Source organism: Bubalus bubalis, chromosome 12 (genome assembly GCF_019923935.1).
Source record: "Bubalus bubalis isolate 160015118507 breed Murrah chromosome 12, NDDB_SH_1, whole genome shotgun sequence".
Taxonomy (NCBI): Eukaryota; Metazoa; Chordata; class Mammalia; order Artiodactyla; family Bovidae; genus Bubalus; species Bubalus bubalis.
This window is the reverse complement of record NC_059168.1, coordinates 66,439,344-66,466,183: the sequence shown is the minus strand read 5'-3', so window position 1 is coordinate 66,466,183 and position 26,840 is coordinate 66,439,344. Positions and strand designations below refer to the sequence as shown.

At 35.6% G+C, this 26,840-nt stretch overlaps 1 protein-coding gene across 4 annotated transcripts in view; it reads right to left on the bottom strand.

Annotated features, from left to right (window-relative positions):
• Positions 1-26,840, bottom strand: part of APLF (aprataxin and PNKP like factor) — a 102,899-nt gene that overhangs the window by 68,844 nt on the left and 7,215 nt on the right. For 3 of the 4 annotated variants that reach the window (XM_006077650.4, XM_025261263.3, XR_329237.4), the window contains exons 2-5: positions 21,092-21,163; positions 9,990-10,162; positions 2,546-2,690; positions 2,091-2,217 (exon numbers count right to left, since the gene is read on the bottom strand). In XM_006077650.4, the coding sequence (XP_006077712.4) occupies positions 2,091-2,217; positions 2,546-2,690; positions 9,990-10,162; positions 21,092-21,163 (517 nt within the window). The remainder of the gene's footprint in view (positions 1-2,090; positions 2,218-2,545; positions 2,691-9,989; positions 10,163-21,091; positions 21,164-26,840) is intronic. The other variant, XM_044926074.2, reaches the window with a different exon arrangement.

Genomic DNA, 26,840 nt, shown 5'->3' with positions numbered 1-26,840 from the left:
ATTTTAGTAACATGTCATGATCCTTTAATACTTGTAGTTTCTGATCAAGTAATTTCCTTTCTACAATTTATACCATAATAATAAAATAATGGTAGACATTATTTTAAGACATTCACACAGTTTTTAATCACACTTGATGACACTATAATTTGGGACAGTGACAAAAGTTAAATAATAAGATATTGCTTAAATTATGATATATTAATATTAGGAGAGTGGACAAGTAAAGAGACATTAGTGTGATCTGCAGAATTCTAAAATGAACCCTCCCCAAGATTTCCTGTCGTAATCCCCAGGACTGTGAATGCAATATCATGCCCATGATTGTGTTTGGTTATATGGCAAAATAAATGTTGCACCTATTTTTAAGTTTACATATCAGTTTATCCATATCAGTTTATCCTGAGTTAATTAACTGGAAGATAATGTACATGGGCCTGATCTAATCAACAAATTCTATAAGCAGAGATTTCTCAGTTGGTCACCAAGGAGAAATTAGATGCAAAGCAGGAGAAAGGTCTGTTGTGCCATGCTAGCCTTGAAGATCAAGTTCAGAACTGAAAAATGCCCTCTAGTAGCTGAGAGTGAGCCCTGGCGAATAGTCAGCAGGAAAACAAGTCCTCCGACTCAGTCAGTCAGTCAGTTCAGTCGCTCAGTCGTGTCTGACTCTTTGTGACCCCATGAATTGCAGCACGACAGGCCTCCCTGTCCATCACCAACTCCCGGAGTTCACTCAGACTCACGTCCATCGAGTCAGTGATGCCATCCTGCCATCTCATCCTCTGTCGTCCCCTTCTCCTCCTGCCCCCAATCCCTCCCAGCATCAGAGTCTTTTCCAATGAGTCAACTCTTCACATGAGGTGGCCGAAGTACTGGAGTTTCAGCTTTAGCATCATTCCTTCCAAAGAACACCCAGGGCTGATCTCCTTCAGAATGGACTGGTTGGATCTCCTTGCAGTCCAAGGGACTCTCAAGAGTCTTCTCCAACACCACAGTTCAAAAGCATCAATTCTTTGGCGCTCAGCCTTCTTCACAGTCCAACTCTCACATCCATACATGAAAAACCATAGCCTTGACTAGACGAACCTTTGTTGGCAAAGTAATGTCTCTGCTTTTGAATATGCTATCTAGGTTGGTCATAACTTTGCTTCCAAGGAGTAAGCCTCTTTTAATTTCATGGCTGCAGTCACCATCTGCAGTGATTTTGGAGCCCAGAAAAATAAAGTCTGACACTGTTTCCATTGTTTCCCCATCTATTTCCCATGAAGTGGTGGGACCAGATGCCATGATCTTCGTTTTCTGAATGTTGAGCTTTAAGCCAACCTTTGCACTCTCCTCTTTCACTTTCATCAAGAGGCTTTTGAGTTCCTCTTCACTTTCTGCCACAAGGGTGGTGTCATCTGCATATCTGAGGTTATTGATATTTCTCCCGGCAATCTTGATTCCAGCTTGTGCTTCTTCCAGCCCAGCGTTTCTCTTGATGTACTCTGCATAGAAGTTAAATAAGCAGGGTGACAATATACAGCCTTGATGTACTCCTTTTCCTATTCGGAACCAGTCTATTGTTCCATGTCCAGTTCTAACTGTTGCTTCCTGACCTGCATATAGGTTTCTCAAGAGGCAGGTCAGGTGCTCTGGTATTCCCATCTCTTTCAGAATTTTCCACAGTTTATTGTGATCCACACAGTCAAAGGCTCCGACTACAAGGAAGCAAATTCTCCATAAAAACTGAAATGATCTTGTAAGTGGATATACCATGATGCCCAGGCCAGAGCCCAGCTTACACTTGGATTTGTCTCGTGAAAATCTCAAGAGACAATTAAGTCAAATCTGCCCAGACTTTAAAACTGTGAGTTAATAATGGGTATTGTTTTAAGCTGCTAAAAGATTAAAAAATTAAAAAATAATAGTAAGGAGTAGAATGGTGTTTGATAAATGGCACAAAATAATAATTTATGATTTAAATTAAACTTCATGAAGACTCCTAAAGAAATGTTATGCTAAGTTACACACATATACAACTATAATTTTATCTTCACTTGTTCAAAAACTTTCAAATTCTGTCAAATATTTCTTGAAACAAAACCTACCTCCACTGATGACTGAAAGGTTCTGATCACTTGAATTTTCTGTTAACATCCATGCTGGGAGGATTCTTTTCCTCTCGGAAGGATTTGGCTGTTGCTTACTCAAGTCTCTACTTTCACCTATGAAAGACTAAAAGGCACCTACGTATTAAGTGCTAAAAATAATCCTGCATCCTTAATGAAACTTCACAATGATTTACTTTGAAGAAAGCTACCATTAAAAAACCCATCTGCAGCTGTGGACTGAATTAGTTAAATTTCTCAAAGGAAGAAATTAAACATTTCTATTAGCTGAAGTGTTGGTCTAGTGTGACCTTCTCTAGAGCTTTACTTAAAAACAGGAAAAGCAGATCAATGCTAGCAATTTTGTCAAGATATGTCTAATATCAGTTGTCTTTTCTCTCCTCAATACAACTTAAGTAACATGTTATAAATGGATGAGATCTTAAATTTCTTACCACATTATTTGCAGTGGCCTGGGGCTTTGCTGTTTCTGTGCTTCTTTCCCGTTGTGGGGCACTGGGGGTTTTATCAGGCAAATCAGCTGAGGAAGATTTTGGTATTTCATTCAATATATCATCTTCATCAAGCATTTGACTATTTCTATAAAATACAATTGAAATTCATTTATTAACCATTTAAACTGAAAACACTTCTATTGCCTACCATGACGTTATATGATTCTCCCAAGTATATCTAACTAATGAGTCATGCTACTTTTATCAAACTTAGGAAGACAAAAAGTAGATTATGGTATACTCGAATAAAATACATAGACTAGAATATGTTCTTCATGTTCTGCCCACTGTATCACCATCACATTAATCTTCCCAAAGCATGGGCCTAGAAACCACAGCTATTTATAAAATTAGCAGTAGCCATCTCTATGAAGGATGAAGAGCTATTTACTTATTTAGAAAATAGGCAAATAAGTCCAGGTTGTCTACAAAAGTTAAGATCACCTCCAGGTTTCCAAAGAGAAAATGCAAACTGTAAGAACATCAGCTAAACTACTTAGGCTCTTGAAGAAAAAAACAAAACTCTGAGGTCAAGTTCACATACAGCTGCGACTGGGTCCTGGCCATTACAGCCACTTGTGAAATCTCCCAACTTGTAGTCCAACAAAGGAGCATCCAAGGTCATATGTGGAACATACTAGAAGAACTAACTGCCTCCTGCTTGCTGCAAAGTGTAGTAAGATTATCCAAAGTTCTAAATCATTATTCTTTATGTATGCATAGACAGGAATCAACAAACTTACTTTTTGACAATGTGAAAATGCAGATGGAAATACTACTCAGAAATAAAAAGGAAAAAAGTACTGATTATACAACATCTTGGGAATTTCAAAGGCAGTTTGCTAAGTGAAAGAAGCCAGACACAGAAGTATGTATCACATGAATCCATTTATGTGGCATTCTGAAGGCGTAAAGCTGAAAGGACAGAAATCAGATCGGTAGTCTCCAGAAGCTGGGGTGGGGGAGAGGAATGACCACAAAGAGGCAAGAGGGAATTTTGGGGGGAAATTAAAATGTTCTATATCTCATTGTGGTGGTTCTTACGTGACTATATAAATTCGTCAAACTACATCGAATTGTACATTTAAAGGGGGTAAATTTTACTATGTGTAAAATGTTTCTCAGTAAAAGGGAAATTTTAAAAATTAAAGATATACGATTTTTAAAATTTGTCTAGCTGAGAAGAGAATAATTAGTGGCTTATCTTATTTGTTTTGTGTTATCTCCTAGTAACAACCTCCCTCAAAGGCAGACTTGAATACATGGCAGGAATCAGCCAAAATAAAAACTTAGACCAAGTTTATGTGTAACACCACAGTTTTTGTTCATTCAATAAATATTTTAAAAATACCTAGTGTATGTTAGATACTACGCCAAGTATAGGGGATTCGGAGTTGAAAATGTATGATTGTTCTACCCATAAAACTGCACTCCCACAAAATATTCAAATCCATTTTACTTACAACACACAGGTGTGCTTCCAAATTCTAATTTTTTCCCTCAAATTTTCTTAACATTTTATTTGAAAAATATTAAGAAACACTCTAGAGAAATGCTATGGCTTTTCACAACTTACAGTGTTAGAAATTGAGCAACATCATCCATTCCATTTCTAGTTTTTCTATTCTGGCATAAATCTACTAATATACATCCTATGGCCATACGGAAATTTTTTAGTATTTACCAAAAATAAATATAACAAAAAAAAAAACCCTATCTCCGCCCCCCCACCCCGCCAAATTCTATTTAACATTTCGTTCCAAATAGGTCAAAATACAAATGATTTTAGTACACTTTTATTTAAATATAAATATTGCCACTGTAATACGAACATCTTCCTATTTTTAGCTTCAAATATTAATACTTCCTCGAGCAATCAACTATCACAGATTTATAATACAGTGAACTAGAATTTGTTAAAAATTAAAAACTTGGAATTTAAATACAAAACAAAGATAAATGAATTCTCCTTTTCTTTGGCAATAGCTATCAAGACATAATTTACATAATCATGAAATTCATGCTTCTAAAGTATAAAATTTAGTAGTTTTCAGTATATTCACAAAGTTGTACAATCATCACCAATATCTAATTTTGGAATGTATTCATTGTCTCAAAAAGAAATTCCCTAAGCATTAGCAGTCACTTATTCTCTTCTCCAGCCCTGGCAACTGCCATCTACTTTCCATCTCTAGGCATGTACATTTTCTGACACTTCATATAGATAGAATCATACAACTTTTTGTGTACACAGTTGTTTTCAGTTCTGACACTTCATATAGACAGAATCATACAACTTTTTGTGTATACAGTTGTTTTCAGTTCTTTTGTGTATATTCCTAGGAGTAGAATTACTGGGTCACAAGTAACTCTACATTTAAAATTCTGAGGAACTGCCAGAATGAGTTCCACAGAGGCAGTAGACTTACAACCCCACTACCAAAATATATGAGTTTCAATCTCTCCACAACCTCACCAGCACTTCTTACTATCTGTCTTACTTATCTTATCCTTAACTTACTAGCTTATCCTAATGAATGTGAAATGGGAGCTCATTGTGGCTTTCATTTACATATCATGTTGAGCATCTTTTTTCATGTGCTTATTGGCCAGTTCGGTACCTCCTTTGAAGAAATGTCTACTCAAGTCCAGTATGGATTTTGGAAATTGGGTTCTCTTATTACTGAATTGTAAAAGTTCTTTATATATTCTGGATAGAAGTCCCTTATCAGATACATGACTTGCAAATATTCTCTCTCATTCTGAGGGTAATCTTTTTACATTCTTGATGACATCCTTAGAAGTACAGAAGTTTTAAATTGTGATGAAGTCCAATTTATCTACTTTCTTGCTTGCTTGTGCTTTTGGTGTTATATCTAAGAAATCACTGCCTAATCCAAGTGTTTTTTCCTAAGGATTTCATAGTTTTAGCTCTTTTAGTTAGGTCTCTGATCTATTTTTATATGGTGTGAGGTAGGAGTATTTCGCATTTGTCTCAGCACCATTTGTTATTCTTTTCTCCATTTAATTGTTTAGGCATTCTCATTGAAAAGTAATTGGCCATAGTGTAAAGATTTATTTCTGGACTGTCAATTCTATTCCATTGATCCATATGTCTTTCCTACACAAGTATCACACTGTCTCGATTACTGTAGCTTTGAAGCAGGTTTTGAAATTGAGAAGTTCGAATCTTCCAACTCTTTTCTTCTTTTTAAAGACTGCTTGGAAGTCCAGTACTTGTGTGCTGCAACTACGGGAGCCTATTCATCTAGAGCCCGTGGTCCGCAACAAGAGAAGCCACCGCACATGAAGACCATGCACTACAACAAATAGCAGCCTGCACTCACCAGAACTAGAGAAAGCCACACACAGCAACAAAGACCCAGTGCAACCGAAAATAAATATATAAATAAAAATAAAGACTATTTTGGCAATTAAGTTATTTTTAAAAATATAGTCTGTTATAGTTAAATGTAAGTTATATATTTTGTCTTTAATACAAAATATATTAAGATGAATGAGCTAGACCTATAAGTTTAAAATAATTATAAATTATAAACATGCATGTTTTCATACTGCAATGGCATTTTCATCAACATTTCATTATTTTGTCCAAAATTAAATAGTTATTAAAAGTACCTATTTAAATGGAAACTAAGTATTAAGCACTTTAACAATTTGAAAGAAAAAATAATTTGGTACAAATGATTTACTTTCCTTTCTTCAACAGTGTTTTAAAGAAAACAATCACTCCGGAGAGCTAATGTTGTACTTGCTTATCAGCAATGAGATTCAGATGAGGAAAGTATTATAGAGTATTTCATTCATGTATTCAAGACACCAGGGAGAAGGTGGCAATAGAAGATGAGACGGTTGGATGTCATCATCAACTCAATGGACGTGAGTTTAAGCAAACTCTGGGAGATAGGGAAGGACAGAGAGGCCTGGAGTGCTGCAGTCCACGGGGTCACAAAGAATCGGACACGCCTCAGCAACTGAACAATAACAACAAAATGGCTGCTAAGCACCCACTGCTGGGAAGGCAACAGGAATGCAAAATTAATGTTGGTCCTTCTATATGAAATACATCATAATTTAATTAACTAAAATATAAAACTTTTTTTTTTACTTTCTCTTACTTTGACTTCTGAAAAAAGTACAGCTTTTGGTACAATAATTTCATAGAAACATATACAGAGTGAAAAATGAATACACTAGAGCTAATGTGTATATACCCCTATGCTCTAAGTCAGTTATGAATGGGCTTTATTATACAGAATCTAAATACTACATGAAAAGCATGCTGACATGAGTAAAATGAGAACTTGAAGAAACGACAAGCTTTTGCACTGTTATTTTGTTCTTCAAACCTCTTTCTTAAATCCATAGCTGGTTGGAAGAAAAAATTTATAATGAAATCAGGGTCCTCATAACTTACACAAAGCACATAGGTTTTTTATTCTTATTCAAATTTTAAAATATTTCAACATGTATTATAAAAGTATAGAGAGATTAACTGGAGTGAGGTATACCAGAGGTCCACATCTCCACACCCAACTGCCTGCAAACTCTACTGCTGGAAAACTCAAGCCAAAGAACTAGGAAGACAGGAACACAATCCCATGCATCAAAAACAAAAAGAAATAAAAGGCAAAAAAAAAAAAAAATATATATATATATATGTTACAGATGAAGGAGCAAGGTAAAAAACTACAAAACGTAACACATAGAGAGGAAATAGGGAACCTATCAGAAAGAATTTAGAGTGATGACAATAACATCATCTGCAAATAAAAGACAGTTTTGCTTCTTTCTTTTCAATAGGATGCCCTTTGTTTCTTTCTCTTGATTTACTGGATTGCCTAGGACCTCCAGTAAATGGATATCTCTGTTTTGCCCCCAGTAGTAGGGAGAGAACTTTCCAGTACCTCACTATTAAGTATATTTTTATAGGATGGAAATTTCCTTCTTTTCCTAGTTTTCTCTAAGGTTTTTAAAAATTAATCATGAACATGTATTAAATTTTTGTAACAACTGCTTTTATGCATCTACTGAAATGACAGTTCTTTAATCTGTCATAGTAAATTTCTTTGATTGATTTTTATATGATAAACTCACCTTGCAGTTCTTAAATTTCACTTGGTCATAGTATATTAAAATCCTTTTTACACATTGCTGGTTTTGACTTGTAAATATTTTCTTATAATAACTTTGGGTCTATATTTACTTCTTTTGTAATGTTCTTATCTGATTTTGTTATTAAGATTATAAAAGCTTCATAGAATGAGTGGTGAAGTGTACTCTCTTCTATTTTGGAGAAAAAAGTATAATAGCGGTATTATTTATTCTTTGTAAGTTAAAAGAATTCACTGGTGAAGTTCCTTGTGGGAAATTCTTAAATGAGGAACTCAATTTCTTTGATGAATATAGGATTCATCAGATTTTCTATTTCTTCCTGTGTCAGTTTTTGTAAATTGTATTTTTCGAGAAATGTTATGTATTCATTTAGGCCATCAATTTTACTCCCACAGAATTTTATATAATAATTTCTTCATTATTCTTTCAAGGTCTGCACGAAAAGTAGTGATAGCCCCTGTTCCATTTCTGGTATTGATAATTTGTTTTCAATTTGTTTTCAGCTTTTTTTTTCCTTAGTAAGCCTTACTAAGGTCTTATCAATTTTATTAGTCTTTTCAAAGAACTAACTTTAAGCTTTGTTGATTTTCTTTGTTATTTGTCTATGTTCTATTTCACTGATTTCTAGTCTTATTTTTCTTATTATTTCTTTTTTGGAATTAATTTACTCCTGATTATCTTCTAAAAGTAGAAGCATATAGCATTCATTTTATAGCTTTCTTCTCTCCTAATGTGTTATTTCTTTACAGTTACAGTTAGGTCACTCAGTCATGTCCAATTCTTTGCAACCCCGTGGACTATAGCCCACCAGGTTCCTCTGTCCATGGGATTCTCCAGGCAAGAATACTGGAGTGGGTTGCCATTTCCTTCTCCAGGGGATCTTCCTGACCCAGGGTTCGAACCCAGGTCTCCCGCATTGCAGGCAGACGCTTTAACCTCTGAGCCAAGCCTACTGGGTTGGCTTCCCCGGTGGCTCAGATGGTAAAGTGTTTGCCTACAATGCAGGAGACCCAGGTTCAATCCCTGGGTCGGGAAGATCCCCTGGAGAAGGAAATGGCAACCCACTCCAGTACTCTTCCCTGGAAAATCCCATGGAAGGAAGAGCCTGGTAGGCTACAGTCCATGGGATCACTACGAGTCGAACACGACTGAGCGACTTCACTTCACTTCTTTCCTAATAAAAGCATTCAATATAAAATTTCCTCAAATGCCTACTGTCATAATGTTTCTGTTATGCTTTCAGTATTATTTTGTTCAAAATGTTTTCTAATTGCCCTTGAGATTTCTTTTGAACCCATGGGCTACTTAGTATGTGCTACTTAATTTCAAAACACTTAAAGATCTTCCTAGATATTGTATTTTTATTGATTTTTAATTTAATACCAGTGCAATCAAAGAACATACTCTATATAATTCTGTCCATCTACTTCTATAGATCCAGTTTCTATCATTTAAAAGCTAAACAAAGACAAATAATCTGCTAATGACTGCCTCAATAAAACTCACTGCATTAATTATAACTTTACATCAGCTATTTATTGTAATACCTCATTTCACTAGTTTCCCTATTTTATATTTTCTGTTATTCTTATAAGAAAGAGGAATTACACAAATATAATCTACTGCTGCTGCTGCTGCTAAGTCACTTCAGTCATGTCTGACTCTGTGTGACACCATATATAGCAGCCCACCAGGCTCCCCGTCCCTGGGATTCTCCAGGCAAGAACACTGGAGTGGGTTGCCATTTCCTTCTCCAATGCATGAAAGTGAAAACTGAAAGTGAAGTCGCTCAGTCGTGTCCGACTCTAGCAACCCCATGGACTGCAGGCTCCTCCATCCATGGGATTTTCCAGGCAAAAGTAATGGAGTGGGGTGCCATTGCCTTCTCTGAAATATAATCTAAACCAGAGGTTAATACCTTAAGAAAATTTTAAAAGTTAAAAAAAGAAAAGATTAAGAAAATATAGTCAGTTTCATATTAATTATCCTGATTATTATTTGATGGGAAAAGCATTCTAAACACAATGTTTGTAAAAGATGCAATATATAGAAGCAATCACTACTGAGGCCTAAGTTTCCAAAACCATATATTTTCTAGAAGCACACTCACACACACACACATCATGAAAGACCTACATCGCCACTATATTTAAATTCTAGAGCAGTTTCAACTGAAGCTTTTGTGCATGACTGAGGAATTAGATTACAAATATCATTACTTTAATCACACTTTATCAGGCAATCTTACCTTAAAGTACACTCCATTTCCATTTCAGAATGTGTAGACAAGACACAGAAAATGTATTTGTCAACTAATAAAGAAAAGCGATCTCCAGGATTCAACCAGCGCCAGATATTTGTCTTCAATGGTAAGAGCTGGCTCTTCTCAGAAGACTGATAATAACATGGATTTCTGTGTAGCTAACAAATTTAAAAAACAGAATACAGTGATGCTATAACTCAAAATCATGATAAAAATACAACTAAATATGAACTGATTCAAAATTTTAGTGTCAAAACAATTTTAAGTATAAATTTACACTTAAAAGTCTAATAAATTTGGCACTTCAAGGTACGATATAATTATAATCTAACCATACAAAAAAATAGTTGTATTATACTTCTGATTTCTCTAGGAATCAAAGAAAAAAGCAAAGGTATTAATTAACTGCTTAAAAGATACTGTGCTTGAGAGATGACTAGATACTGGAAAGAGAAACATGATAAATAATTATCAGTATGGAATCAGTATGGAAACTGAGACCCCCAATTTCTATCCAAAATTCACTAATTCCTTGAAAATTCTTTTCTGTTCATTTTCCCCTAATAATTACTATGTTTAAAAAATGAGAATCTATGGGAAGGAAAATTCTAACCAAATTTCTCAAGCAAACAACATACCTTTTAAAAAAAAAAAATCCTCACAGAAGAATCTTATTTTATTTCAATGAAACTCCCCTCTGAAGATCATCATCCATATTCAAATTGCAAGAAGTAAATATATCTCACTGTCAAAACTATTACAATAGCCATTATTTTGAATTATGTTTTCACTAATTACCTCGTGTTAGCAAAGACAACGAGAGCTGCCTCCATAACTAAGACCCATTGAAAGGCACCTTAAAAGTTCTAACTAGAATCAAACTGAAAGTAGCCACTTCCAGATAGCCGTCTTGTCATCCATACCATTGGGTCTTTTACATAAATAAGCTTTAGCATATAACAAAGCAATCCACATCAATGCAGATTTTCAGGTTTATTTTTTAAAGAATTTTATATAGAGCAACTCCCCCTACCACCCATCTGTCTACTTTATCAGTTTAAATGACATTTTTTTCTGGAGACATCAACCATCTCTCCAGCATAGCAACATAAATATCACCTTGAGACTGACATATGCTGAACACTCACAATTTTTCTATTTATAATTCATTAATGTATCTTGAGACAGAAGTATATTTTCATTAATACATCAAAACCTTTTCTGACCCCAACCATTTAAATTATCTGTAGGTGTTAAGATATGTCTTATTCACCTTGAGTTTGAACAGACTTGAACTGAGTATAAATTCAAAAGGTAAAACATTCTGTTACTACTGTAAAAAATATTAATTACAGAAAAATTAAGGAAGCTTATAATAGGCTTCTTTTTTGAAATTTTAAAAATGCATTAGTATTTTTTTTTTCTTTTTACCCTTCAAAAATCTTCTTTCTGTTGGGAAATTCAGTTTAAAATTTTTATTAAATACAGTTACTTTCTTTTTTAGAAAATCTTAATCATTTATGGAATACAAACTAAGTAAAATATAAGTAAGTTTAGAATATTATTATAAACATGAAGCAAATACTGTTATTAACTTTGGTATATTACTTTGCATTATATTTTTCATTTGTTTTTATTTTTTAAAAATGTCTATTTCTATGGAAAAAAAATAGGGTATTTAAAGGGTAAATACAAGATATTTTGATTTAGTTTCTATATTAAGCCACAGCAAAATATCCACAAACTTTTATTGAACATCTATAACCTTTTTTCGTTCCATTCAAATGTCAAGTCCCAGATCCTTTTCCTCTGAAGTATACCAGGTCCATTTCTCTTACCATTTGCAGTCATAGCCCTAGTTCAAACTCTTACCCACTGTGTGTATTTCTCACTTGTGCTAACATCACATCAAGTCTCCCAGTCTTCTATCACCTACTGCTTCCCAGGTTACTTTTTACATTTTTCTACATAAGGCCTCTGATGCTTCTCCAATATAAAAGAGCATAGAAATGAAGGGATCTTCATAAACCTACAGTGGTTTCCAACCCCAACTCCCACATTCACCAAAATCTTCACCTTATACATACAATCTTTGGTCCAATCATTAAGACCTACTCAAAAATGCTCTATTGTTTACTACAGCCTCAGTAATGTCTTGTCCCAACCACCTTTCTGCTTGAACTATTGGAACCAGTTTCTATCAGTCAAAGATTACCTACAATCATCTGACAAATCATCCCTAGACTCTAAGGTCCCTGGGTGAAGATAATTATCTACCACAGTTGGAAGTGAACTATTCTTTCTGCTTGAACTATTGGAACCAGTTTCTATCAGTCAAAGATTACCTACAATCATCTGACAAATCATCACTAGACTCTAAGGTCCCTGGGCGAAGATAATTATCTACCACAGTTCTTACAGTCTATGATTAAAATGACTACAGGAGTCTCTAGTAGCAGGAAGAATCAATGGTATTTCAACTGTCAGTCATTAAATGAATAATCTCAGGAATGGTTCCAAATAGTTTACTATAAGAAGTGAGGCTGGAAATCCAAAGTACTTACTAAAAATGCTACCTGTTGAGTCACTTAAACAGATTCACCCTAAAATGTGTTAATTCCATTTTCTACGAGATACCATATTCTATGATTTTAAGAAATTATAATCTATACAATTAGGTAAACTAAATTTTAAACAGAATCCACTTTCATCCTCTAAAAAGCTCCTGGTAGCCAACAGCTCAGCACATGAGCTTACTAGCTCTCAAAATCCCACAAAAATCACAAGAAGCTCTATATAGTCAGCAAACATAAGACTGGGAGCTGACTGTGGCTCAGATCATGAACTCCTTATTGCCAAATTCAGACTGAAATCGAAGAAAGTAGGGAAAACCACTAGACCATTCAGGTATGACCTAAATCAAATTCGTTATGGTTTTGCAGTGGAAGTGAGAAACAGATTTAAGGGACTAGATCTGATAGAGTGCCTGATGAACTATGGACGGAGGTTCATGACATTGTACAGGAGACAGAGATCAAGACCATCCCCATGGAAAAGAAATGCAAAAAAGCAAAATGGCTGTCTGGGGAGGCCTTACAAATAACTGTGAAGAGAAGAGAAGCAAAAAGCAAAGGAGAAAAGGAAAGATATAAGCATCTGAATACAGAATTCCAAAGAATAACAAGGAGAGATAAGAAAGCTTTCCTCAGCGATCAATGCAAAGAAATAGAGGAAAACAATAGAATGGGAAAGACTAGAGATCTCTTCAAGAAAATTAGAGATACCAAGGGAACATTTCATGCAAAGATGGGCTCGATAAAGGACAGAAATGGTAGGGACCCAACAGAAGCAGGAAGATATTAAGAAGAGGTGGCAAGAATACACAGAAGAACTGTACAAAAAAGATCTTCACGACCCAGATAATCACGATGGTGTGATCACTCACCTAGAGCCAGACATCCTGGTATGTGAAGTCAAGTGGGCCTTAGAAAGCATCACTACGAACAAAGCTAGTGAAGGTGATGGAATTCCAGTTGAGCTATTTCAAATCCTGAAAGATGATGCTGTGAAAGTGCTGCAATCAATATGCCAGCAAATCTGGAAAACTCAGCAGTGGCCACAGGACTGGAAAGGTCAGTTTTCATTCCAATCCCAAAGAAAGGCAATGCCAAAGAATGCTCAAACTACCGCACAATTGCACTCATCTCACACACTAGTAATGCTCAAAATTCTCCAAGCCAGGCTTCAGCAATACGTGAACCGTGAACTTCCTGATGTTCAAGCTGGTTTTAGAAAAGGCAGAGGAACAAGAAATCAAATTGCCAACATCTACTGGATCATGGAAAAAGCAAGAGAGTTCCAGAAAAACACATCTATTTCTGCTTTATTGACTATGCCAAAGCCTTTGACTGTGTGGATCACAATAAACTGTGGAAAATTCTTCAAGACATGGGAATACCAGACCACCTGACCTCCTCTTGAGAAACTTATATGCAGGTCAGGAAGCATCAGTTAGAACTGGACATGGAACAACAGACTGGTTCCAAATAGGAAAAGGAGTACGGCAAGGCTGTATATTGTCACCCTGCTTATTTAACTTCTATGCAGAGTACATCATGAGAAATGCTGGGCTGGAAGAAGCATAAGCTGGAATCAAGATTGCCAGGAGAAATATCAATAACCTCAAATATGCAGATGACACCACCTTTTTGGCAGAAAGTGAAGAGCAACTGAAAAGCCTCTTGATGAAAGTGAAAGAGGAGAGTGAAAAAGTTGGCTTAAAGCTCAACATTCAGAAAACGAAGATCATGACATCTGGTCCCATCACTTCATGGGAAATAGATGGGGAAACAGTGGAAACAGTGTCAGACTTTATTTTTTTGGGCTCCAGAATCACTGCAGATGGTGATTGCAGCCATGAAATTAAAAGATGCTTACTCCTTGGAAGCAAAGTTATGACCAACCTCGATAGCATATTCAAAAGCAGAGACATTACTTTGGAAACAAAGGCCCATCTAGTCAAGGCTCTGGTTTTTCCAGTGGTCATGTATGGATGTGAAAGTTGGACTGTGAAGAAAGCTGAGTGCTAAAAAATTGATGCTTTTGAACTGTGGTGTTGGAGAAGACTCTTGAGAGTCCCTTGGACTACAAGAAGATCCAACCAGTCCATTCTGAAGGAGATGAGCCCTGGGATTTCTTTGGAAGGAATGATGCTAAAGCTGAAACTCCAATACTTTGGCCACCTCACACAAAGAGTTGACTCATTGGAAAAGACTCTGATGCTGGGAGGGATTGGGGGCAGGAGGAGAAGGGGACGACAGAGGATGAGATGGCTGGATGGCATCACCGACTCGATGGATGTGAGTCTGAGTGAACTCTGGGAGTTGGTGATGGACAGGGAGGCCTGGCGTGCTGCAGTTCATGGGGTCGCAAAGAGTCGGACACGACTGAGTGACTGAACTGAACTGAACATTAGCTGTAACTTCATATGACTTCATCTGATCAAATACCATAATATACTTTTAAATTAAGCACAGAATCATAGTATTTGGGTAGAGGAATCAGAAAGTATTTAGCTAAATTGAGAAAGAAAATGATTACATTTTACAAGCTAAACCATCTAAACAGTACATTTAATCCAGGCCTGTGGTTAGTGTGGGGGGTAAGGGGTAGGGGAGTAGAGGGGGAGGTAGGGTGGGGAGCAGACCTACTACAGAATTGGGAGTATTAAAGTAAAAGCTACCAGGAAAATAAGCACTGCTACCTATAAGCTCAATTCTAAAAAAAAAAAAAAAAAAACAAAACTCTGGAAGCTGCAAGGAATATAATTTATCTAGTTTCAGCAACTGAATTTCATGAGGATCTAGCCTTAAGTCCTTCCCAGGTGTATCTGCAAGGGAAAACATTTCTATTTCCTGTCTGTGTTGAAAAAGATAAAAAAGCAGTAAAATAAAATTTGGAGGAAAGGATAGAATTAGAAATTAAAAATAGAGGATATATAAATTTGGTGTATGTGTGTCAGTTGCTCAGTCGTGTCTGACTCTTTGCAACCCCATGACTGTAGCCCACCAGGCTCCTCTGTCCATGGAATTCTCCAGGCTAAGAATACTGGAGTGGGTTGCCATTTCCTTCTCCAAGGCATCTTCCTGACCCAGGGATCGAACCCAGGTCTCCTGCATTGCAGGGAGATGGTTTACTGTCTGAGCTACTAGCTGCTGCTGCTGCTAAGTGACTTGAGTCGTGTTCGACTCTGTGCGACCCTACAGACGGCAGTCCATCAGTCTCCTCCATCCCTGGGACTCTCCAGGCATGAATACTTGAGTGGGTTGCCATTTCCTTCTCCAATGCATGAAAGTGAAAAGTGAATGTGAAGTCACACAGTCATGTCCGGCTCTTAGCGACCTCATGGACTGTAGCCTACCAGACTCCTCCGTCCATGGGATTTTCCAGGCAAGCGTACTGGAGTGGGTTGCCATTCCCTTCTCCTTTGTGCTACTAGGGAAAGCCCTTAAATTTGGTAGGTAATTATTTCACTGGGCTTCTCTTGTGACTCAGCTTGTAAAGAATCCACCTGCAATGCGGGAGACCTGGATTTGATCCCTGGGTTGGGAAGATACCCCTGGAGAAAGGAACAGCTACCCACTCCAGTATTCTGGCCTGGAGAATTCCATGGGGTCACAAAGAGTCAGACACAACTGAGCAACTTACACTTTATTTCACTGGGTCAGAGTCATTTTACAAACTATAATAATATAAAATTTTACAAACAAGATGGCATAAGAACAGAGATGCAGTGTAATTTATGCAACATTATATTCCTAAAAAGAGCTGTGAATGTTTGATATTTTCTAAGTTATAATTTAAACTTAACCTTTCATTATGTTATCAGCCACCCCTAATTTCTCTCTCAATGTGGCACTCTGGTATATGGTTAGAGCTTTTGAGTGCTTTTGCACGTTGCTGGACTTAGAAATGTTCCCTGTTATTCCTCAGCCTTTTAAGTGAAGCCTCCCCTTTCTTGCTATGTCATGGTCACCAGTGAGGAATGCTGGGTAGTGGTAAGGACAACAGTCAAAACAAGAATATACAGAGTTTCTGCCTGAACTCTAACTGAGGTTTCCTTCTCATAGGTTAAGATAAGATGATGTTCTTATTCACGAGCATTTGAAAGATTCAGATGAATCTGTAAACAATATTAAATAAGATACAGCCCTAAGTTTACAAAAGCTAAGATGCTAAATACAAAAGCATAAAATTCTAACAGAAGAAAAGGTTAAATATTTAAGAAAGGAAAGTGATTATATTTCTTTAAAAAGACATAAAAAACCCAAAGTCAAACAAAAGTCAACTTGAGTATTTTTTCCTCAGCTGAAAGCACTTAATATGTAGGTGGTTAAATACTAAGCATTTAGCAAATCCATCCACAAAGAAAGTGGGCCAATCTGTGTGGTCCATCATTGCCTTTCTCTTTTCCTAAAAATGTCCATACCAGGAGATCCCAAAACTAAGCACATAAGTGACATCTCAAGAGATCTGATGTTTGATCCTATAATTTACATCTAAATAAATATTACTCATTCAGTAAGCTAAAAGAAAAAAAACTATGTCAAACTATGTACACTCCAACTAAAAAACCATGTATACAAGAAATCCAAAAGATAGTTTTTTATAAGTAATAAAGTAGACAAAAATCTAGTGATATTAATAAAAATGGAGAATATATATAGAATATTTGGAATGAAAACAATGACATAAGTACTCATAAAACGAAACTTTTAAAAATTAATAGAACACTATAAATACTTTAATATCAATATATTTATAAATACGGCAAAAATTGACAACTATCTTAAATATACACTAAACTGACTTTTTAAAAAAAGCATGTATGTTATGTGCATGTGTGGCCTGTTTAAAAAGTGTTTAATAACAAAAAAGAAAAGGAGACTGAATTAGACTTATATTTTAAATATATAATCAATAACTAAAAACCTTTCCAATTCTTCCCCCAAACCAGACTTAAATGTATTTAAAGATTCTTTTTAATATTCAAACTCTGAGACCAAAAAAAGATTGAAGGCTCTGATTCCTTCAATGAGGCTAGCAGAAAAGGACAAGGAAAATACTGGCAAACCCAAACCCACAGTAAATAACAGGTACAAGCTACCTGTATGAGAGGTATACATGAGGTATGTGCCTTTTCACAGATCCATGTGATTATAAACATGAACTTAAATGAATATGCTGTATTCTTCAAAGTGGTACAAAGGATGCATTATCCCTGAAAGAATGGAACTAAAATACAAATCAATTTCCTATAGCTTGCTCTTGGAGTTATCATTAAATACTAAAGAAAGATTAATGTGTCACAAAAAAAAAGAGCTCTTCAATATTGTGTGATTGTTTTTTTAATTTAGAAAGTTGTTTGTTTTTTAAACAAAATGAGTTGTGGAAAAGCTACTATAGTATCTTATAGCTATTTTACAAGTACACTCATAATTTCATGGGACGAAAACAATCACAACTCAGAAATTTCACTGTGCAATAGAAAAAATACAATCACTTAAAGCTATATATTTTGAGAACCAATATGAAATGGCAAAAAATAAATATCTTTTGCAATTTAAAGTTATAGAATTATTCCTTCAGTCATCCAAGAACCAAGAAGTAAGTTTTTATTAAAACGAAATAAAAGCACTGATAGCTATGAATTCACCCGGAGGATATAACTAACCACTGGTGATACAGTCATTTATAGAGAACATTGTCATTTTGCCTTCATAATGCATTTTCTCCCTGCTGATACCAGACTGTAGATTAAATGACACACAAAAAAGCTAACATCATCTCCTCATGAGTTAATATTATCTCCTCATGCACTATTTCCTAGAACTACTAAGTGTTACAGCCTTTTCTAAAGGGAAATATTAGAAGGGGAAAAAAGAGACAGATTCATCCAATCTAAAAGTCTAAATTAGCTCTTGCCCTAATTGCATTCATGTATCACTGGCAAAGCTACTGTTTTATTTAATTTGAGGGAAAGCAAAAAAATATTTAATTACTTAAACATAACATTACAATATTTAATTACATAAAGATAACTGTGAAATATATAGCTTATGGAAGGGATCATAAAAAAAATATTTGCTATATTTACTTATGCAATTTTACAAAGATTTGAAACTAAAACTTCTCTCAACATTTTATTATATGCATATATAATCTGTTTTAGTAGATCAAATAATTTGTAATTGACTAGGAACAGAGAATAAGTAATATTTAGCATTATGATAAAGACTAGAAGTTATCTGTCCATCTTGCACTCATTACTACTGATCTTAAATTTCATTACCAAAGTCGGCATTAGAATTCCTCTAAATTTCTCTACATCACACCTTGAAGGTACAGCAACAGTAAGAGGCCGATTAAATAAATTAATCTATTTCCAGGGGATAGTTATTTTATTGACACTATATTAATATAAATAAGAAATCAAGCATTACATAAAGCAAAGAAACTAGACATATATCACTAAATCCAAGAGTCAGTTTTCCTTCAACTAATATAATGTGAATTTAATAATTTTGGGAATAAAGCACAAACCCAATTAAATATTTTTCTAAAAGAGGAATCAAATTCTAGTACTAAAACTGCACATTTCCTTAAAAAAACTTTTCTTGTGTCTTCCAATGTTTGGTAGTCTGGCATTACAGAAATTACTGCTGTAGTATTCATAACTTTGTTCATGTTATAAATATTCCATAATAATTTTTCAGAGAGGTAACTAATGTGAGATAGTATGTATAGACGCACCACCCAGTTTAAGCAGAATATTACCATTCCTTTGACGCTCCCTGTCTTTCCCATTCACTCTCTTCTCAGTTCCCTCAGACATAGCTACCCTGACTATTGTACGTTCTGGTCCCTATTCTCCACCTATGTCTGACCACAGAATATACTGTTAATTTTGCAGGAGCCATAATATATATATATTCTTCCAAAGCATGCTTTCATCATTCAATACTTTGTTCCAGATTTTAATCTATATTTTCTCAGCTTTCACAATATCTTCACTGTTGTACTGTATTTAATTAAATGAATATATCACATTATATTTATTGATTTTACTGTTGGTGGAAATTTCTGTCACTTCTGGTGTTTTGCTATCATACAATTTTGCTCTTCCGGCTCTTGTATATATCCTGTGTGTGTGTGACGTCTGGCTTGGAGGGAATACAAGCCTTTAACTTTTAGAAATAACACCAAGCTATTTTTCAAAGTGGCTGCACCATTTGAGCTCCCACCCACAGTTCATCACTATTCCACTTGTTCTACCTCCTCACCAACACTTGAAATTGTTAGTCTTTGCATTTTTGCCAATCTCTTTTGTGTACAGTGGTATCTCATTGTGGTTTCATTTATTTCCCCAGCTAATAAGAAGACTGTATGCCTGCTTTTCATGTTACTAACCATCAGATTTTCATTTCTGTAAGGTGAAACTCAAGTCATCAGCCCATTTTTCTACTGGATTATCTTTTTATTATTGATTCAAAGCATTTACTATAAATTTTGGATATCATTCCTTTGTCAATTTTATGTGTTTTAAATATCTTCTCCCTGTGGCATTTTTCATTTTCATTATATTTTGATCAGCAAAAGTTCTTAATTTTCATGTAATTGGCTTTTTCTTTCCAATCTTTCTTTTACAGTTTCTGCTTTTTATATCTTATTTAAAAATATTTCCCTACTCTAAGGTCATAAAGGTTTTTTCTTATATTTTCTAATAGTTTTATAATTTTGACTTTCACATTTAATCTAGCTGGAATTGATTTTTATGTATGGTTTGAGGTACAAGGTCTAATTTTGTATCTACCACAATTTGGTGCTCAAAAAACAACTGTTTACTTATATAAGCACAATCTAACTAAAGACCAAGTAAGGTGAAGACTGTTTTCTAAAAGGTGTCTTCTTTGATTAAGCATTGATTAAACTCCCACACAGAAATTTGACCCACTTTATAATGGATCATGTTTAACTCAAAGAAGAAATTTTCCATTAGTAAAATCACCTTTATTTATTTTACATCATCAATGCTCTTTTAAATAGTCATAGAAGTTCAGAATATATCTGAATACTTTTCATCTAAGTATGGACAACTCCAACTAAGCATCTTTTTTAAGCCAATTTGGAAAATATTCTAGGTCTAGAAATCCATTAAAACAAGCCTAAAACACTTAAGTGACTTTGGTTGCTGCCCCATCCCCCAAAAACTAACCATTACACCATAGGTGCTTTCTTATAGAATCTTCTTTGTAATATCCACTCATGAACAAAATCATAATGCATACATGAACTGGTAGTCACCTTTCATTAAAATTCTAACTACTTAAATGTAGCACTGCCCCATGGGAAAAAAAGGAGCTTAAATAGTTTAGATCTTTATCTCCCAGTTATATTCTGGCAATAAGGGAAACACACTCTAACATTAATTCCCTATTTTCATAACTTTAAGAATAAGCCGCTCCAATCAGGAGCTGGAAAAAGGTGAGAGAGAAAAAGTTAAAATAAATCATTAATGACATATTTACCGGTTTGATTCGAAGCTTACCACCCACCACTTCAAGAATGGCATGGCTTCTGGACACTCTCTTATCTGTTATCTACAGGGGGAAAAAAAATTAACATTTCAAACACAGCCACCTTCCTTAAAACAACAACAACAACAACAAAAAACCCCACAGCAATGTTTCTGAAATTAGTAGACTAGATATGAAATCTATTACTCATTTGATGACTGTACATTGAAACGACTCTCCTTGCTGAATACATATCGAAAACAACTCAGAGATTTTCAGAGTCACAGAAAAATAAATAGTGAAGCAGAGACTCAAGCTTGGAGCCTAATAGATCCCAAAACCTTTCACGATCATTTCAAGATATATCTTTAGCAGGGATTATCAATAAAATTCATAAGATGAGAAAAAAAAATCTATATAATATGTATCAGGAAACATTTCAAATACAGAAAATATACTGTGTGTTATAATGAAAAAAGGTCTTAACAAGCAGCAGTCTGGTAAATGTAAAAGGTGTGCACTTTTACATTTGGTGTGCACTTCTGCACACCAAAGTTTAAAACTTGCTTGCAGTTTAAGTGTTGAAATTGCCAAGCAAGCCTTCCCTACATGGCTATTAACTCAACAGTTAAGAAGATTATCTTCATGATTTGTAGTTTTATGTAATGAAAATGTTTCAATCATCAACTTTACTTAATAGCATAATTATTTGGCCTATCTCTTCATTACCTTAGTATTTATCACTTCATCTCTAACCTTATCCACATCAGGATGAAAATTATCAGTAAAAACAGACTGCAGCAAGGCCTAAATTTAATTAAATCCACTCAGTTCAGTTCAATCCCATTAGTTCTGCAAAAACTTGCAAAAATACGAAATTTTCAGGAATCAGTACTCATTTTTTTAACCAAAGAGCAATTCCACACTTATGACTGTTCAGTTCAGTTGCATCCAACTCTTTGCGACCTCATGGACGGCAGCACGTCAGGCTTTCCTGTCCATCACCAACTCCCGAGAATACTCAAGGTCTTGGCCATTAGGTTGGTGATGCCATCCAACCATCTCATCTTCTGTCATTCCCTTCTCCTCCTGCCTTCGGTCTTTCCCAGCATCAGGGTCTTCAAATGAGTCAGTTCTTTGCATTACATGGCCAAAGTACTGGAGTTTCAGCTTCAGCATCAGTCCTTCCAATGAATATTCAGGACTAATTTCCTTTAGGATGGACTGGTTGGATCTCCTTGCAGTCCAAGGGACTCTCAAGAGTCCTCTAACACAACAGTTCAAAAGCATCAATTCTTCAGCACTCAGCTTTATAGTCCAACACTCACATTCATACATGACTACTGGAAAAACCATAGCCTTAACTAGATGGACCTTTGTTGGCAAAGTAATGTCTCTGCTTTTTAATATGCTGTCTAGGTTGGTCATAACTTTTCTTCCAAGGAGCAAGCGTCTTTTAATTTCATGGCTGTGGTCACCATCTGCAGTGATTTTGGAGCCCCCAAAAATAAAGTCACTGTTTCCATTGTTTCCCCATCTATTTGCCATGAAGTGATGGGACCAGATGCCATTCAGATTTCCTGAATGTTGAGTTTTAAGCCAACTTTTTCTCTTCTCTTTCACTTTCAAGAGGCTCTTTAGTTCTTCTTCACTTTCTGCCATAAGGGTGGTGTCATCTGCATATCTGAGGTTATTGATATTTCTCCTGGCAATCTTGATTCCAGCTTGTGTTTCATTCAGCCCAGCATTTCTCATGATGTACTCTGCATGTAAGTTAAATAAGCAGGGTGACAATATACAGTCTTGGGGTATTCCTTTCCCCATCTGAAACCAGTCTGTTGTTCCATGTCCAGTTCTAACTGTTGCTTCCTGACCTGCATACAGATTTCTCACGAGGCAGGTCAGGTGGTCTAGTATTCCCATCTCTTTCAGAATTTTCCAGTTTATTGTGATCCACACAGTCAAAGGCTTTGACACAGTCAATAAAGCAGCAGCAGATGTTTTTCTGGAACTCTTTTGCTTTTTCGATGATCCAACAGATGTTGGCAATTGGATCTCTGGTTCCTCTGACTTTTCTAAATCCAGCTTGAATATCTGGTAGTTCATGGTTCCCATATTGTTGAAGCCTGGCTTGGAGAATTTTGAGCTTTACTTTACTAGCGTGTGAGATGAGTGCGATTGTGCGGTAGTTTGAGCATTCTTTGGCATTGCCTTTCTTTGGGATTGGAATGAAAACTGACCTTTTCCAGTCCTGTGGCCACTGCTGAGTTTTCCAAATTTGCTGGCATATTGAGTGCAACACTTTCACAGCATCATCTTTTAGGATTTGAACTAGTTCTGCTGGAATTCTATCATCTCCACTAGCTTTGTTCATAGTGATGCTTCCTAAGGCCAACTTGACTTATGGCTGTGACTATACAAAAATAGTAACATCCAGCATCACAGTGAAATAAATTCCATATATGTGACTTTTCCACAAAGCTACAGTTAACTTTTAGGACATTTTCTAAAATAAAATATCTTACAGGTGCGTGTTTGTTCACTCAGTTCTGTCTGACTCTTTGCAATCCCATGAACTGTAGCCTACCAGGTTCCTCTGCCCATGGGATTATCCCAGCAAGAATACTGGAGTGGGTTGCCATTTCCTCCTCCAGGGGATCTTCTGGACCCAGGGATCAAACTGGCATCTCCTACAGCTGCTGCATTGGCAGGAGGGTTTTTTACCACTGAGCCACCTGGGAAGCCTATTTAAAATACACCCATTATTAGCTACAAAGGCTATTTCTGAAAATTAAATATAAACTGTTAGCCAATCAGAAAAGAGAGGATAGAAATTTGGAGGCTCCTATATTCTTCCCATAATGTGTCTTAGTGGGCCCAAAACAGCAGTCATCTGATAAGCCACTTCACCATTCACACAGATTTTATCACTTGCATAGAACTTTCACTTAAATGTTGAGCTACACCATAATGCTGTCATAAATGTTATTCACATTTTACATGCTGGAAATTGAAAGTCCAGAGAATTTTAGTTGCTTATGTAGGTCACTCTTCACACAGTTAGTAAGTATTCCAATTCCATAATTAACAAAAATAAATACGTGAGAAAAAGTCATGTATTATTACTCTACACCTACATGTAATCATTCAGAAATAGTTTCAAGAACTGCAAATTATTCTGAGGCGAGGAGTAAGAAGTTTCTATATATAACTTGGGGCATAATATCTTATTGTTAACTTCAATTATACAAATTGATCTTCTAACCAACAGAGTAACAAACTGTCAAATATAAAACCATGACATATAATTATAGTTCATGTAATAGTCCAACTTGGGTTTCTTTCATTTTCAAGCCATGTTTTTGCAGAAAGCAATGATATAAAGGTTTAATGACCTCTAGTGGACACATGTTTCTTCAACAGTGTGATTTCAATGCAAGCTGTGTATTTCTATAGTACCCACAAATGTGCTTTAAAGAGTCTCTGAAATTAACATCATTCAGGCATTCAGCTACAACTGTCCCTCTTATGCCACACCTCGAAATAATGAGTAAGTTACAAAACAATCAGTTCAGTCACTCAGTCGTGTCCGACTCTTTGCGACACCATGGACTGCAGCATGCCAGGCCTCCCTGTCCATCACCAACTCCGGGAGTTTACTCAAACTCATGTCCATTGAGCTGGTAATACAAAACAGTAATTTATGCTTTTTCAATAGAGAGCTTAAAGGTTTAACAAATGATGTTTAAAGCTTATTTTAATTTCAGGATGGGAGTGGTAAGGGGCTTAAAGGAGTAAGGTCATAAACTGATCCTAAAGATCTGATGACCTGCTTTATGTAACAGCAATCACTGCTTTTTGTGCAGAGTAAATATCCACATTTTATTAACATACAAACTGTAATGGCAATTATTTATCAAGACCACAGCATTGTTCTATATTTATCACATATATTTTTTCCCATCACAAAACCTGTGGAAGATACTACCATCTTTATTTTACAGGTGAGAAATGGAACGGCAGAGAGGTTACAGAGCCAATAAGCAGTGGACAGGGGCCAGGATTTGTGATTTAAAGACACCTTCACTCTTAGTGCTGTACTGCTTCCCTCATTATCATTATGTAAAACATCATTTTTAGATGATTTAACATCAGCTTAACTGTCTAAACTAGAATATGTTAAACATCTAGAAATAAGACAAAGGGCTATTTATTAAGCAAGTAGACATTCTGGGAAAACTCAAGCCCTAAATAAAGTTTCAAGATGCCTTCAGACTTTGATATGGTTCTGTTTATTCTAAGAGCACACCCAAGTCTAATGAGTCGAGTTATGTGAATTTCCAGTTGTCTATTCACAGTAGACAATAAAGTGCATAGAGTTTAGTAGGCAGTGCATTGACAATGATGTTGGTCTACAAGTGGAAAGAGGTTAAAGAAAAGCCAAGAAATGTAAGGACTCAAAGTAGTACACTGGTTAGAGGCTACTAGGAGTAGGTTGAAAGACGTAACATCCTTCAAAAGGTACTAAAGGCTTACTATGGAGAACACTATGGAAGATCCTTTAAAAAATAAAAATAGAGCTACCCTCAGACTCTGCAATCCCACTCCTGGGAATATATCCAGAGAAAAACATGATCGGAAAGGATACACGCACCCCAGTGTTCACTGCAGCACTGTTTACAATAGCCAGGACCTGGAAGTAACTTAAATGTCCATTAACAGGAGAATGGATAAAGAAAATGTGGTACATATATGCAATGGAATATTAGTCAGCCATTAAAAAGAGTGGAAAATTGCCATTTGCAGCAACATGGATAGACAGTGTTATACTGAGTGAAGTAAGTCAGAGAAGGAGAAATATCGTATGACATCCCTTATATGTGGAATCTAAAAAGAAATGATACAACTGAACTCACAAAACAGAAAAAGACTCACAAACTTAGAGGATGAACTTACAGTTGCTAGAGGGAAGGATCGGGGAAGGAACAGTTAGGGAGTTTGGGATGGACATGTACACACTGCTATATTTCAAGTGGATAATCAACAAGGACCTACTGTTTAGCATATGGAAGCCTGATCAATGGTATGTGGCAGCCTGGATGAGAGTTTGGGGGAAAATATACACATGTATACCTATGGCTATCCCTCCCTGTTCACCTGAAATTATTACAACACTGTTAGTCAGCTATACCTCAATACAAAATAAAAAGGTTTTCTTTAAAAAAAAAGATACTTACAGCTTCTCTGTTGCTAACTCACTAATTTGCAACAGAGAAAGAGAAAGTAAATGTGGCAAAATGTTAACAACTAATCTAAGATTATGTAGCCTTAATCTAAGTTTCCTAGAGAAATTTCTGAATATCATACACAGGAATAATATATCTCATGAAGTCAATGTTACCATTTAGCCTGGTTCCTATTAATGGAAGAACAGAGAAGGGGCAAAATTAGTTTTTTTCAGAATAAACTACATAGCAAACCAAGGACTGAGATAGTAAAAATTTTCTTGTACAATGCTTTATAATTTCCAGTACTTTCACATAAGATTATCTGGTTTGTTCTATCAACAACAGACAAATTCAAACTATATGGTAGAAAAATACAGGAAATCATCTGCTATGAGATTTGAGCCTGTATTATGAGAAAATACATAAACCTAAAGAAGCATGGGATCTAGTTAGGCATAATTGGCATAAAATTGTTTCCCCAAATTTAAATTGTGTAGCAAGTAAGTAAAATGTAAAATTAAGAGCCAAACTGA